Source organism: Chelonoidis abingdonii, chromosome 2 (assembly GCF_003597395.2).
Source record: "Chelonoidis abingdonii isolate Lonesome George chromosome 2, CheloAbing_2.0, whole genome shotgun sequence".
NCBI lineage: Eukaryota > Metazoa > Chordata > Testudines > Testudinidae > Chelonoidis > Chelonoidis abingdonii.
This window is the reverse complement of record NC_133770.1, coordinates 156,421,600-156,438,544: the sequence shown is the minus strand read 5'-3', so window position 1 is coordinate 156,438,544 and position 16,945 is coordinate 156,421,600. Positions and strand designations below refer to the sequence as shown.

Below are 16,945 nucleotides of genomic sequence, written 5' to 3'. Positions count from 1 at the left end.
ATCGAGGACTGAATGACCAACGGAGACCGAACAGCACTATCATTTCAGTGGTGACTCCTGTATGTCGAATTTCATGTGCACAGCTCTCACTAATGTCAACTTTCATGCAGAATGAGGTTTTATATAAGGTGACCACTTCAGGTCTGAGTATCCCTCTGTGAACCTGATCTTTCAGCTGAATATTCACATGTCCCAAAGCCAGTTTCTTGCCTTGGCCGCTTTTGGTCTAAGTCAGCAGGTTGCAAACTTTTCTTTTCCACATCCCCCAAATCAGCCACTTTTTCTTAGCTGTTTCACTCAAGGTCTGGTGACAATTGGTCACATCTGCACAGAGAATATGGGAGGAAAGAATAGAGTTGGACTCAGGTGCTGGGATAAAAGAAAATGCACTGTAAATGCTTGTAAAAATAGAGAAAATCAAATTAATTTCTTGTTGCGAGGAATTGTCAATCTTTGTTATTTTCATGGGTCCATGTCTGCCCTTATTTATATCAGTGCAATACTCTTAAAGTTAATGGAGTTACTCTTGAGTTACACTGGTATAACCAAAAGGAGAATCTGGCCCATTGTTTTAGCCCCAGCACCCACTGTAGATAATTTAAATGAAGGGATCTTGAAAATAGAATCAAGGAAAAACTTGTGCAATTTCAGTTCAAGACTGATTTCCAGTCATCCAGCAAATTTAAATGCATAAGGCTAACACCACATAGGAAATCAAATTGAACAAATTAAGATAGAAAAAAAAATTGATACAAAAAACTCCCTTGTTGAATCATGGTTTCTTTGGGTGGTTTTGATAAATATTTGTTCCACCCAGAAGAGATAAGCTAACACGAGGGAAAAAGTGCCTACCACGCCTGAAAAACCAACAAACAGTACCAGGCCAGCCTTTGCATTCTTTTGTTTTTGCTTTAGCAGGACTTTATGCAAGGGCTGTAGAACAAGCTGTGTCTGGATCCCTGTACTGGCCAGGCCTGAATGAAAATTGCTACTATGGCCATGTGGAGAACAGAAGATCTATTCTGTAAAGGATTTCTACATTTGGCTTTATTCCAAACTGGGGTGGGAAAAGGGGGAAAAGCAGTGGGGGAGGGGGGAGGGGGAAAAGAACATTTCAAAATTCTCTGTGAAGGGAAATTCCAAATCAGTTTTCATTTCAGACCATTCAAAATGTTTCATTTTGACAGAACTGAAATGTATTATTTAAATTTCAAGTTTTAAAAAAGTTATATTTTATATATATATATATATATATATATATATATATATATATCATTGTAATATATAATACAAACAGTAAAATAATTCTAAATGAAAATTATTTCAAAATGAAAAATTGAAATGTTTCATTCCCATAATGTTGAAATGGGATGTTTCAACGTTGTTGGAGCTTATTTTAAATTTTTTAAAATTAAATTTGGCAAAATGGACCCAATTTCACAAAGTATTTTGATTTTGACTGAACCACATATTTCAGAGGAATATGGTTTCATCAGAGTTTTCCCAGTTACTGCTAGTTGCTTCATTTTGATCACATAGTACATAACCACATTGGTAATATCTTGATATTGGCTTACGATGTGATAACATTTGCCTACAAGAGCCTTTGTCCTGGAGTTTCATTCCCCAAGAGCAGGGGCAGGTTCAGGTTCAGGGTTCTACAAGTCGTATGGTTAGCAAAAAAATTACTTGGATTAGTCCAACCCTAATTTCACTACTTCTAGTTCTGATTCTCCTTAAAAGGATGTGGAAATATGCATGAAAAAGCAAATATATATGTATAAAATGAAAATGTCTTTGGGCCTCAGAAATAGAATCTAATTGTGATGAAGTGGGACTGTTCTTAATGTTTCCTCAGAATACTGTGTGGGTGCATCAGTTTCCCCTATGCATTTCTTAAGTCTCCAGTGTGCATAAATGGCTGACACTCTGCCTCCTGGCAACAAAAGGCAGGGGTCCTTCCCCCCTGCAAGGGGCTAGCTAAAGGTGAACAAAGAGATCAGGTGACCTCCTGGCCTGGGAAAGAGACAAAGGCCAGAAAGGAGGAGCTGGAGGGGGTTGCAGTTTGGAGCTGGCTGGAGATGGGAAGTGAGGTCAGACGGGGGTTGTCCAGCTCACTGAGGCCCAGAATAGACCCAGCTGAGGGGTCCCGTTCTCTGTACCTACAAGCTTTGTTTTAGACCGTGTTCCTGTCATCTAATAAACCTCTGTTTTACTGGCTGGTCACATCTGACCATGAAGTGGGGGTAAGTGCAGGACCCTCTGGCTTCCCCAGGACCCGGCCTGGGCGGATACCCTGTGGGAAGCACACAGAGGGGCATATGCTGAATGCTCCAAGGTCAGACCCAGGAAGGTGAAGCCATGTGAGTTTCTTGCCCTGAAGACAGTCTGCTCCAAGGGAGAGGAGGCTCCCCCAGAGCTGCCCAGAGGATTCAGGGAGATTGGGGCAAAGCAATTTCAGGTGCCCCTTCCATAAAAAAAGTTGCAATACTATAGAATACTATATTCTTGTGGGGTCCCCTGCAGGACCCAGGGCCTGGGACAAATTGCCCCACTTGCCCCCACCCCACTGGGCAGCTCTGGGCTCCCCAAGTCCTGACTGGAGCATCGCCTAGGGACTCCGTGACACTAATTCACTTTTGGTTAAAGTTGGTTCTTAACAATATGAGTTTCCTTGTTGTCTGATAACCTCTAAGGGTCTGTATATAGACATAAAATGTTTTGAGCAAAGCTTTAAAGATAATATTACAGGAAACATTGGCCAAGGAATGGGATCTTGTACAGCTGGAACGTTTCCTTCTGATTTCTACCATTCTATTTAGTTTCCATAATTTTGTCTTACAATCAATAACTCCAGCCATACAAGTTTGCCAAACAGACTATATAAACAATGAAAAGCTGATGGGGGATTTGCAGATTCAGACTTCCAAGTGAGACATATTATCTGTGATGGCCAAAATGGCTTTGGTTATTGAACTCTTGTACAAAGGAACTTTCCAAGTTGTTGCTAATGATACCACAGAGATTAGCTTAATGGCATTACATAGTTCAGTTTCCTTGATCCCTTTCTCATGATCACTACCCAATTTCTTAATGGTCCAGAAAAAAAGAGAGGAGTTGATGACATGAACAATGTACTGTTCTGTGTGTTTTGGATTCCATTGACAGCACACATATGCAGCTCCATTTGCCATCTGCAATTCAGATAGATTACAAGAACTGTAGATCATTCCACTCAGCAGTCTATTGGCCTGAGTGGTCTCTACTTTATACTTTGTGCTAAATATAGAATTTTACAGCTCCTTTGCCTTCACTTAGCACAAGTGTAAATGATAACTCAGGATACAAGACAACAGATAATGTTGCACCATCCCTTTACACATCATAATGGTTCACTTCAAAATAGCCTTAGTGTAAATGAGAATCAGGCCTGATGCTTCTATATATAATTGGCTGCTTTAAATTGTCATAACTGCATTAAGGTTAAGAAAGCACATAGATTTGCACCATGGGAAGATCTGACCCAGTTGCTTGAGTTCTTAGTTTCATGAAGGCCTCTTTATATCACTCTGGCATTGTAAAGTGGGTGTGAAGTAGAGCTGGTTGGAAAATGAGAATTTTTTAGAGAGTGTTCTAGTGAAAAATTTGTCTTTAATTTGTGTTTCAACTAGACCTAGAGCATCTCATGATTTTGTGGGGCTTGACTAATTTTTGAATGTTTGAGGCTGGCAATCTGGTATACTTTATCAATATTATGAATTATGAATATAAGATATCTGGGGTGAGGCCTTTGACATGCAGGCAAAATTTGTCACTGGGAATCTTGTTTGACTTTATGGATTAATCAATTAGGATTGATTAAGCATTGTTAAAAGAAATGTACTGTGTGTAACTTCTGCATAACAGAAAGTTATGGTAAAATATATTGAATTTACCATTACAAATGGTCTCTTATCTGCTACATGTGATTGACACTATCAGTCTGGTGACAAATTGCTTGTTAGAGCAATTACACCAGGAAATAATGTGTAATGTCATAAATGAATGGATACATGCCAAAAAGATAAGTTTATTTCAGTATTTAACCTTCTCATATTTAACTTTGGAAACTGGTATATAAAAAGTAAGAGAGTTTGTTTCATTTAGCCCAGCAGATCTTGAATTTCCTCTGCCATCAAAATGAAGCTCGCTGTGAGTACATTTACTACTTTCTTCTTATACAACAGGAATGTTGCACATGGTTGGAGCGTGACCATGCACATGCAGAACTACTGCTAACTTCATTAGAAGTTTTAGAAATTGTACTTTCAGCAAAGATTTCACTCCATAAGGAAATGGACCCATCTATGCATTAATCTATAGAATTTTAATGGAAATAGGAGACAATTTTTATCCTAGACTTGAATACATGTTGTATTGTCTACAGAGTGCCTGATCCTCATTTACAGTACCTAAGTGTAAATCAGAAGCAATTCCATGAAATTTGAGGGGGTTACGTACAACACTGGTGTATGATCACAGAAGTGCAGGGAGAATCTGATCCATAGAATCATGAAACGTGAGAATCTGGATATATGACCGGAGAGCAAAACTGTATTTAAACTCGTCCTAATTTGTTGAGGAATTAATTCTAAGAAGTTACTGAGTCACATTCAGCCCTTACCCGTGAGAAGCTCTTATGGAAGTCAGTGGGAATTGACATCTGAGGAAAGATTTCAAAATTTGTCTCTAAGACAATAATTATGTCTTGAAATGACATAATGTAAAAATTATTAAATCTTACAATAATATATATTGGCTCTGACTTAGAGTAAATAAATTAGGGAAGTTTGAATAATATTTAACCTATGTAAAAATTATGCATGTATTTAGAACAGAATAACAAAAGCGTTTAGCATTGTTGTTTTCTGCAATAAATAAGACTGCGTCAGCCCTTCCATTATTTATTTCTGTATTCAGGGGTATTGTTAACATTTTCTTTGGACTGAAACAAAGAAGTGCTACTTATGTAGTTTCAGGGTTTTTTTATGTTGTGTCTGTCTCAACTTGAAAATCAATCTCGGATGTGAACTCTTAAATTATGTCCTCTATAAATACCCAATCACTTCCAGCAAAGCATAGTCAGGTACTGAACCAGTCTGAATTTTGGTTTAGTTTGACTAGTCAATATGGGGAAGGAATTAAAGAGAATTCCCCTGCCCTGTGTGACCCACATGGGGAAGGGGTTAAGGAGCCATAAAAGCTATCCAGAAATGCACTTGGAGAAGTACAGAGATGTTACCAAGATGTTTCCTCGGGGCATGCCTCACCCTAAAGGTAGTGGAGAGGGGCAGGTTATGTATTTCTGCACTGTTCTCAGCACAAGACTGTGCTGATCAGGCATGACCGAACTCTTTATGAATACACACATAATGTAATGTTATTGCTCTGGTCAATATTCAAATTAAAAACATCAAGGGAAAAATCAACTCTCTTTTAAAACTCTCTTTTAAAGAATGAAATATTCCATCCAAAGGCTTCACCTCCTATCCAAGAGCTTGTCAGCTTGTCTCCCACATCCTGGATATTCCACTATTTTTAAATACACTTTTTTTTTGGAAGTTTTAAATACTCTCACAGTTCAGGGCAACTGCACATATATTTTCTTTCCGTAGTTGTCATAGTATTCTTTCCTCAATCTGAACCTTAGAGTCCAAAAAATGAGGTACTAGCAGAAATCCTCTAAGCTTAATTACCAGCTTAGATCTGATATGCTGCCACCAGTCAGGATTCTGAGTACCTGATAAACTCTGGTCTCCCCAAAACCTTCCCTGGGGACCCCCAAGATCCAGACCCCCTGGAGCTTTAACCACATAGGAAAGTAAAACTCTTCCCTCGCTAGTGCCTATCCAGGCTTTCCCCCCGGGTTACCCTGGAAGATACTGTGATCCAAACTCTTTGAATCTTAAACCAGAGGCTTTCCACCTCACCCAGAGGCAATACAATTTCAAGCTCCGTGAATCTAGACAAAGGATTCCCTCCTCCCTTTCTCCTTCCTCCCACAAATTCCCTGGTGAGTACAGACTTAATTCCCTTGAGCCTCAACTGGGGAAAAATCAACAGTCTTAAAAAGCAAACTTTTAATAAAAAAAAAAAAGAAAGAAGAAAAAAAGGTACAAGTTATCTCTGTAATCTAGATGATAAATATTAGAGGGTTTTTCAGCTTATAGACAATAGAGAAAGCTTTCTCCAGCAGAAATACAATTTAAATACTTTTAGCCAAATACACATTAAACATCCACCAGCCAGATACACAGTTGCAAATACAGAAAAACAATTAAAAAGACTAAACTGTCTTTCTACCTTTGTACTTACAAAATTGGAACAGAAGATTAGAGAGCCTGTAGGTATGTGTGGTCACTCTCAGAGCCTAGAGAGAACAACAGACTAAGAACAAAGGACCCACACCCAAACTTCCCTCCACCCAGATTTGAAAGTATCTTGTCTCCTGATTGGTCCTCTGGTCAGGTGTTTGGTTCCCTGTTTGTTAACCCTTTACAGGTAAAAGAGACATTAACCCTTAACTATCTGTTTATGACAATAGTCTATCAAGGACAACCATTCTACGCAGTCAGCTGGTCAACTGTCACCTCCCTTGGACAGAGACCTGCGTCTCTCTCCCTCCTGACCAGAGTTTTTCCAGACTGCACAGTTCCCTGATTATAGCTGACTGTGATATTCCCAGCAAGCCAAACTATCCAAAAAGGCCAGTGTCTATGTTTTTTCTCCTCTTGGAAGGCTCTGAATGGCTCTGATTGTCTGCACTAACAAGTTAACACACAGCAAGTATATTTATTCTTAAAGGTGAAAACATTACAGAGAAAACATATTAAAAACAATAGAATAACCTACATGCCTCTTAATAAGTTTACTAGAGATCACTCCCCAACTCCATCAAAGGCTCTGACAGGAGTCATTACTTCAAACTCCACTTAGCCTTTTTCCATGGTTACAAGTTCATAGCAGCCTTAGCTTAGAATCAGAACAACCATGAATAATTCAGTTTTTCCTTTAGACAGCTTGGCCCTTTGATCTTGGCCTCAGGTGATTGGCAGACAAAGGCTTAGGGTGGAGCTTCAAAAGGCTGGGCTTTTGCATAACTGAGGGTGGGAATTTGCATTCACCTCTTGCTAGATATTTATCAGGACATACACTTCACATGCACTGTCCCAAAAGACCCTTCTTGTTTGTCATATTGTTCAATATAGTCCTTTGATCATCCAGGCGCACAATAATACGTAACCTTTACATTTCATACAATGGACTCCAAATATATTTGAACTTAATTCAGCAAGGTCTTTCAAGGATATTGCTGGAAATTGCCAAATCTGTCACAAATACTATGAGCCAAATGTTGCTCTTCTCACCTAGGCAAAGCATCCTGCCCAGACTAAAAGGAATTTGCATCAGAAAAGGTAACAGATTTACCCATATGATATTTCAGCATATTTGAATAATCTTCAAATAGATTACAGGTTAGGATCCAGTCCAGCAAAGCACTTAAGTATGTGCTTAAATTTAAGCACAAGCCTAAGCCTATTTTTAGACAACAAAGAACTTTTAGAATGTTTTACCAAGGCAAGCACTTACATTGTTATGCTTCCAATGTTAATTTCAGATTGTGATTGCTGCTCTGCTCAGAGTCTTCCTAGCTCCAATTTTTGCTAATGATGTAAGTATAATGATCGACTCTTATCAAAATGTTTCTTTTGGGCTGTATGAGTTTTCACAGCTGAAAAATAAATTTCTGAAAAGGAATCTAAGTTTTCCTTAGTGCATTAAACTGACATAGCACAAGATTGTGTTTGCATGCTTAAGAAAATATTTAGTCTGTTTACTTACTGAGGGGGAAAACTCAATTATTGGCAGTTTAGGAAACATCAAATTATATATTGATAATAGTATAAATATTATGAAATCATTGTGGAGTGCTGGGATAATGATAGCATTGAGGATTTGATCACAGAAACACAGTACAATGATATCAATGGATGTCTCTTTGCAAATTAATGATGGGGAGAGCTGGATGGGAAATGTATTTTATTTTTCATGGAATTTGTTAGATTACTATTGTAGGCAAGCTTATCATACCATCGCCTCCGTAAACTTATCAAGATCACTTGATATTTTGCCCCCACTACTAGTCTTGGAAGGCTGTTTCAGAACTTCACTCCTCTGATGGTTAGAAACTTTTTTCTAATTTCAAGCTTAAATTTGTTGATAGCCAATTTATATCTATTTGCTCTTGTGTCAACATTGGCCCTTAACTTAAATAACTTCTCTCCCTTCCTGGTATTTATCCCTCTAATGCATTTATAGCATAATCATATTTCCCTCAGCCTTTGTTTGGTTAAACTAAACAAGTCAAGCCCCATAAGTCTCCGCTTGTAAGGTAGGCTCTCCATTCCTCTGATCATGCTAGTATCCCTTCTCTGCACCTGTTCCAGTTTAAATTCATCTTTCTTAAATATGGGAGACCAAAACTGCACATAGTATTCCATATGAGGTCTCTGGACTTGTCTAATGGTAATTCCTTATCTCTACTGGAAATACCTCACTTGATGCAGCCCAGGATTGCATTGGCCTTTTTCGCGGCTACATTACATTGGTAGTTCAGTCATCTTGTGATTGATCAATACACCCAGGTCTTTCTTTTCCTCTGTGATGTCCAACTGATATGTCCCCAGCTTATAGCAAAAATTCTTGTTGTTAGTCCCTTAATGCATGACCTTGCATTGTGCACTATTAAATTTCATCCCATTTCTATTACTCCAGTGTTCAAGGTCACCCAAATCTTCTTGTACAATATTCCGGTCCTCCTCCATATTGGCAATACCTCCCAGCTTTGTGTCATCGGCACATTTTATTAGCACACTCCCACTTTTTATACCAAGGACATTAATTAAAATATTAAATAATATCGGTCCCAAGACTGATCCTTGAGGAACTCCACTAGTAACCTCCCTCCTGAGTTCACCTTTCAGCATGACCCCTTTAACCAGTTTCTTACCCACCATTTGATTCTTCTTTTAATCTCCATCTTCTCCAATGTAACGAATAATTTCCTATGTGGAACTATATCTGTCAAATGCCTTCCTCTGCAACATGAGGCATGTGTCACTTGCTCATTTGAACTAGAGTAAACAGTAAATTCTTTGTAACTTGAAGTCTTTAAATCAAGATTTGAGGACTTCAATAACTCAGCTAGAGGTTTTGGGTCTATTATGGGAATGGGTGGGTAGGTTCTGTGGCTTGTGATCTGAAGGAGGTCAGACTAGAGGATCATGATGGCCCCTTCTGGCCTTACAGTCTATGAGTCCATGAGTCTAACAACTTTTATGCTTTGGCTCAGATAGTTTTAGCAGCATTCCAGCCACTCCCCAAAGTGTTTCTGTTATATCTCTTTAATGTGATTTTAAGGCCAATGATTTTCCATGGATTTATAGAAATAGAAACATATTGTCTTTTTATTTTTAAAAAAATAAACAGAATGTGAATAAAAACAATCAGGGAAACGATGGTGGAAACTCCCACCAGACTGTGAGCATCAACAACGATAAGCACGTGGTCAACATTGATTCAAACAACGGCTGGAATTCATGGAACTCCATCTGAGATTATGGCAATGGAAGTGGCAAATATGCATTTTTGGAGACTCCTTGAGCCAATAGCTCTGCGCATTCTGCTTCAGTGGATTGAGGCATCAATTACTAGTAAGTAACTGTGCTGAAAACAGTGGCATTACGCCAGTGTAAATGAGACTTCAATGAGTTTGATTCTCATCTCACCACCTGTGTTATGCTGATGCAAGTAACTAACTCCATTGGCTTCAGCGGAACTATTTTTGATTTATGCCTGTATAAGTGAGAGCAGAAACAGCTTGAAAAGAGAATTATTTTAGTTTTCATTAAAATTCAAAACCGGTAGAGTAGTTCTCACTGAGGCCAAGGAAAGTATGAACAAAGACCAGTTAGGTGCAAACTTTCAAACATACGCTTCACTTGCAATCTAAATCTGAATCCAGATCTTCCATGGCAAAAGAATCAAGCGTTATTAGGAAAAGATTTTCAAAAGTGCCTGAGAGTATCAATGGAACTTTTAGTCCTAAATCCTTTAATGGCTTTGAAAATGTCCTGATTAACCTTTTTACTACTTCTGGTACAATATATGTTGCATCAGTATTATCAACTGAGCATCCATTCACGTGCCTGAAACAGCAGAGCATACCAATCATATAGCCGCATTGGAATGCTCATTTGCTTCAGCCATAATAAAAATGCCCCAGTCATTATGATAATATCACTTAACAAATAAAATTCAGAAACACCATTTGCTTGCACTATAGCAAGTCTCTACTCTACACATTTCTCAATATTACTTCATGTATTTTTGAGCCCCAAGTTCCAGGGCTTATTTCACTTGTGACCAAAGAGAGGAGCTGCTTTGAAACAAAATGCCACTCTCTCTGTACTTTTATTTTGCAGGGTTACATTGCAACCAGGATACTTTCAAAGAAAGCCTGCATCATTGCTAAAATAAACAAAAATGTTATGCCTGATGTAGTAGAGCTTCCGCAGCTGATTAAAGAAAAGAAGGTAAGAAAGAGGGGGGAAAGTAGGGATGATTGGTGGGGGTGGAGCTAGGGAGTTTGCTTGTGAAAATGCATCATCTTAAAATGGTAGAAAGAGGCAAAGGCTCCAGTAGCAAAAGTCACTTTCTCGCCAAGCATGGTTTGCTCCAAGCCTTTATTCTAGAGCCTTATTGCTTCATTCTTTCTTGCTTTGCACCTACTGCAGTCATTTACAACAGAACAAGGCAGGTGTAAAATGTCACTAATCTGATCTGGTAGTGTTCTGTACTCATTTCAGACTCTCTTAGCAGTCCACTGGTGAAAGTGACTGCCCAGGGTGTGGGTTAATGGTGAACTGGACCCCTAGTTTGCATGGGTAATGATAAAAGGGAGAGGTTTTTACATGGCAGTGGAAATATTGGCAGCACTTCACTTTTCCAATGACTCTTTTCAGTGCCCTTTTGGGGTCTTCAGCCCCTAGACCTTCTTGGATTCTCCACTTGTGCCCTATGGGAGAGCTGAGCAATGGAGCTGACTCTCAGCTTGCTCCTGGTATCTTAGGCTGTACCCACATTGTCACAAGTTGTGCACTCTTAGGAATATCACAGAAAGGATCATGATTTTATTCAATGCTGTTATTCTGGCTTTGCTTACTGAGTGTTTAGGAAGCCGGCTCTCGAGGGCCTCCCCCAGAAGAACTGCAATTCACCATCTCAAAAACCACAGTCAGTGACCTGGCCCCGTATGGGAAGTCTGTTGAATCTATGTGCAAAGGAATTCCAACCTATGTTGTTTGTGAAGCTCATGGTGAGTACAGATTTAACTAACATTTCATGCTGCAAAACCATCCATTGAATTTACAATATGAAACATGGCAAGCGTGTCACTTTCCTACATGGAAATGGGCCAGAAGCAACCTGGGGTATTTAAGGCATCAGGATCTGAACCCAGATCTGGATCTGAATTTTGTAGGCAATCTCTATAAGGGGCTGAATCCAAAGTTCAGATCCCACCATGCCTGGATTTTACAGGGTTCAAAATACAGAAAAGAATTTTTCAGCTCAGGTTCTCATCTAAAATTTCAAATGAATATTCGCACAACTTTCTTTCCACTCCCCAAAGTGATGGAGAAATGCAAGGATTTCTTTATTCCCTCATCATCCTTGCAATCTCCTTGCAGAGCAAGTTTAGAGGCTGTTAGAGCTACATGTAACTTGTCCACTCTCCACTCTATTCCCTCATCTTGTAGTATCTCACCCAAAGCAATTTTGTCTGCTTTCAAGCATTGCAACCACCTTCCAATCTATTGGAGGTTTGATAGCCTCGAAATCTTTCTCTATATATCAGAATGCCAAAAATCTGAGGAAGAATATATTTGAGAGCACTAAATACCTCATTCCATTTCCCATGACAAAACTCCTATTTACTTTAATGGGGAGCAGGGTCATTTTAATTAAGGATAATGGAATTTTTCATAGAAATTTAAAGTATTTAAGGTATGTAAAATTAATATGAAGTCATGTAATGTTAGGATATTGCTTATTTCATAGCACTTGTATGGCCAAATTATTGTGATAAACTTCCTTTATTGTTTGAAACAATGCAGGGGGGGGAATGGATCAGTCTGTGGAAATTGCTAAAGCATTCATTTTCCACCACTGGCTTTTCCTTCTTTGTGCTGAAAAATTGCTCCAATAACTGATGAAGACTGACTCACGTTTGAAGTTTGGAGAAATAAGAAAATCATCACATTAAAGTAAAAAACTACTTTTTCTCTGATACACAAAGACTAGAGCAACACGGCTGCACTGAAACAAATTGTTCAAAGAAATTGTTTGCTTAAATCTGAGTTATTAGGTGGCATAATTGCCTTTGTTTTCTCTTCTGCAAATCATGGCCTGATTGCAGACGAGAAAGAGATTGGTCTTTTTATTTTGATGAAGGTAGGTCATGCTAGCTTAGGTCATGTGTGTGTATAGGAGAGAGGATAAAGGCTTATATGCCATTTAGATTCCACTTCAGCCTTTTTTAATAGTTTAAGTTGGCCTTAAGAGATGCATTGAACTCATGCTGGCTATCTCCGCAATGGTGAACTTCACCTGGATTTGTGAGGACTTAGATGGTTCAGAGGACAATGTTATGGCAGAAGTATCTCCTTTCAGCAAAGTGTGTTGAAATGCCACGGTACTGCTCTGAAAACCTCATAGTCTCCCTATTCAGTAGTGGATTTTTTTGGGATTTTTTTTACTATTTTTTAGAATACGCAGTAGCTGACAGTTTTTTATAATGTAGAAACCCAGTGTCACTTTAAGACTGGTACTAAACAAATAATGATTCTTTTTCAGAATTACTGGGCCCTATTATCCACTTTGTTATTCCAGTTTTGCACTAGTGTAATTTCACTGATTTCAGTGCAGTTGTATTGAACTAAAATTGAACCAACCCAGTGTTGAATCTGGCCCATTATTTCCTTTTGAGCTGAATCTTTGCTACGCATTGTTAGCAAAATTTTAAAGATGACTGTAATCAGTACTGAAAAATAAAATGAAAAAAAATAGAAGAGGCCTCAAGTCATGGAGGGATAAAGTATTCTCTGTTGATTGTTGACATCACAGTCACACAGATATGCCAATACTGGCAGTGTAAATATCTAAGATAGAAGAATAGATATCCAAGTACTAACGTCCAAGTGATCCTGAAACTGAACCAAAGCCCATTGAAATAATCTTTTCATTAACTTCAATGAGCTTTGGATCATGCATCAGTATATTAAAATTCTGTATGCAGGAAATGAGGTTTTTTTTTATTATAGTAACTCATTGTCATACAAAAGAATTAACTGTAGGGCAGGTGGAATTTTAATGCTCTTACTCATGAATTAATAATCCACAGATTCCCACTTCATGATAGTGCATTGAGGGCTTTTATTAGATGGCATAGACCTTGAATGGTTTGGACTGATTGGGAAATGGTTTGGAGTGTTCTTTGCAGGAGACTTATTCAGGTCTGTAATGAATGGATGACTATGATAACATCCTTAACCCTCACCTGATACTAATTTTTGTTTTTCTTTTTCCTTAGGAGACAACCTTTTATTTTATTCTGGGCAATGTTTCAAGACTAATATAATGCACACGATGACATTAAACTATTGCGATGAAACTGCATCTTTCAAATAAAATTGTTGCTGATATAATCCTGCTAACAATGCCCTCACTGATTAGAAAAATAATATTTTTGTTGTAGTTCTTTTCATGATCGTGTTATCAGATATCTAGGCTGTTACAATATCTGTCAATAAAAGTTATGACATGTTTCTAATAATTTCTGTCTTCTGTCACGGATATTGGCTCAAGATGTTATCTGAGAGATTAAACAGGTTTGGGCCTGGTTAGTACTTGGATGAGAGCCCTTAATGAAAGAGAACCTTGGGGCTGCATGCAAGGAGGCTAATGATTTAGAACGGGGGGGCCAACCTGTGGCTCCGGAGCCATGTATGGCTCTTCAGAAGTTAATATGCAGCTCCTTGTATAGGCACCAAATCCGTGGCTGGAGCTACGGGCACCAACTTTCCAATGTGCCGGGGGGTGTTCACTCCTCAACCCCTGGCTCTGCCACAGGTCCTGCCCCCACTCCACACCTTCCCGCTCCCTCTCCTGAGCCTGCCGTGGCCTCACTCCTTCCTCCATCCCCCCAGAGCCTCTTGCATGCCATGAAATAGCTGATCGGGAGATGCGGGGAGGGAGGAGGAGGCACTGATCGGCAAGGCTGCTGGTGGGTGGGAGGCATGGGGAGCAGATCAAGGGAGTGCTAGGGGGCTGCTGACATATTATTGTGGCTCTTTGGCAATGTACATTGGTAAATTCTGGCTCCTTCTCAGGCTCAGGCTGGCCACCGCTGATTTAGAAGCTTGCAGTCTCCCATGTCAGTAATGAACCAATTTCTCTGTGTGATGTTAAGGAACACTCTGGTGCTTTCCATTAGTTGAAACTGAGATCCTGAACATGAGGGCCTTAAAGAAATCATGATTCTTTTTGCAAGAATAGGGTTGATAGTTGTGTACTTGCCAAATTCCAATTAGGGCAAATAAATATGATTATATAAAATTTCCCACTGCAGTTTTAATTGGCTGTAGTACACTGATTCATTTCCTGAATTAAACTCTTACTGAACACAGTTAAACAATAGCTGCATTCCACTATAAGGTAGCTGTATTTCAATATGGTTTATTGACCCAGATGGCTATTTAAGCATCAATAAACTTATTATTGAAACAATAATTGTTGAAATCCAGATGCATTTTATATATATATATATTAGAACTGTTGATTAATCGCAGTTAACTTATGCGATTAACTCAAAAAAATTAACTCCAATTAAAAAAATTAATCATGATTAATTGCAGTGTTAATCAATAGAATAACAATTGAAAATTATTAAATATTTTGGATGTTTTTCTACATTTTCAAATATATTGATTTCTATTACAACACAGAATACAAAGTGTAAAGTGCTCACTTTATATTATTTTTTATTACAGATATTTGCACTGTAAAAATTATAAACAAAAGAAATAATATTTTTCAATTCACCTCATACAAGCACTATATAGTGCAATCTCTTTATCGTGAAAGTATAACTTACAAATGTAAATTTTTTTTGTTACATAACTGCACTCAAAACCTAAACAATGTAAAACTTTAGAGCAGGCCTGCACAACTCGTAAAGCAGTGAGGGCCATATTACTCCAAAGAAAACAGCTGAGGGCCGAACCCCCCCGGTCCTCCCGACTCTCTCCCAGCTCCGCCAAGGCCCCCCGAAACACAACACCCACCCCAGCGCCACCTAGCCCTCTTGAAATATTCCCCCGTCCCCCAGCACCGCCTGCCCCACGGAAATAAATTCTCCTTCCCCCAGCGCTGCCCCACCGAAACAGTGGTATTGAACCTTGGTAATATGTTATAGCAGGCCCCTAAGGTAGTATAATTAAGGTAAAAGAAAAATGTCTTTTTGCTAGAAGTAGAATAAGATCTTCCCCCCACTTTTAATAACTGCCTGTTGAATGAAATGAGTGTGCCTGAGGAGACGTGGAAGCGCAGCACTCCAGAACTGCCATCCCTTGGAGAGATATGGAGCCAGACCAATAGTAGACAGTCGCACTGACTCCTCGCTTCACTCCTCCCACACACACAACCCCTGGCTCACTACTCACCTCCCACTGTCCCGTCCACCACTCCAATCCTCAACCCCCTCTCACCCCGACCGGCTACGACCTGCCCCCCCTCACTGACCCACCCGCTTAATCCCTCAAGCCCCCACCCTTACCCCGGCTGCATAGGTCATCCCCGCCAGCCACTAGCAACCACCCGCCTCTTCAAGCTCCCCTCTCTCAGCCCGCTTGCCATACTCACTCCCATGGCCGACACCTGAAAACCCACGCGAGGACCTGCGTCCCCGCTGCATGATTAGGAGCCTGCTTAGAGCCTACAAAGTACACTTCAGTCTTCATTTCTTTGTTCAGTCAATGCTAAGACAACAAGTTTGTGTACATTTACAAGAGTTGCTACTGACTGCTTCTTATTTACATGTCTTGAAGTGAAAACAGGCTTCGCCTGCACTTTGTAGCGCCATGCAACGGTATTTATGAGTCAGATATGTAAACATTTGTTAATGCCCCTTTCATGATACACCTTCCAGAGGATATGTCCATAGCTGATGCATGCTCGTTAAAAAAATAATTGCTTATAATTGTGAACTAACTCTTGAGAAATTATACTGTCTCTTGTCTGCTTTACTGCATTCGTGCACTAATTCATGTATTATCAGTCTCGACTATGACCCAGCACGTTTGTTTTAAACACTTTTCACAGCAGATCGTGACAAACTGTACAAGACAGGTATCAATTGAGATTTCTCAAGGTAGATAACGCGCACTGACCAAGGCTTTAGAATTCGAAAGTTGCCTTGCATAATTGACAGGATGGAGTGCTAGACGAAGCATTACACTGTTAAAAGACTCACATCGATCAAAACTACCAAACCAAACCCAGAAGAACAAATCAACTTCTGATATTGGATATCGACTCAGTATGAAATGAACATGCTGATCCAATCGACACCTGCTTGGATATTGTATATCGACAGCACTGCTCAGCAGGAAACTATATTCTGAATGTGTTGAAGCATGAAAGTGACATATGTATCTTAGGCATTCTGCAGTAAATATCTTCACATGCGGCCTTACAACTATGCCATGCGGAATTGCCTGTACTCACTTTCAGGTGATATTCTTAACAAATGTGGGCAGTCTTATCTCGCAAATTGTAAACAAACTTG

The 16,945-nt window shown here is 39.3% G+C and overlaps 1 protein-coding gene across 1 annotated transcript; it reads left to right on the top strand.

The window, feature by feature from the left end:
* Positions 1 to 3,880: 3,880 nt before the first annotated feature.
* LOC116828420 (gastrokine-1-like) lies at positions 3,881 to 13,841 on the top strand. The gene is given in 6 exon segments (XM_032786647.1): positions 3,881 to 4,191; positions 7,658 to 7,711; positions 9,529 to 9,666; positions 10,524 to 10,634; positions 11,275 to 11,416; positions 13,691 to 13,841. Coding segments are annotated over 6 exon segments (555 nt in total). The 5' UTR covers positions 3,881 to 4,179; the 3' UTR covers positions 13,789 to 13,841.
* Positions 13,842 to 16,945: the final 3,104 nt, after the last annotated feature.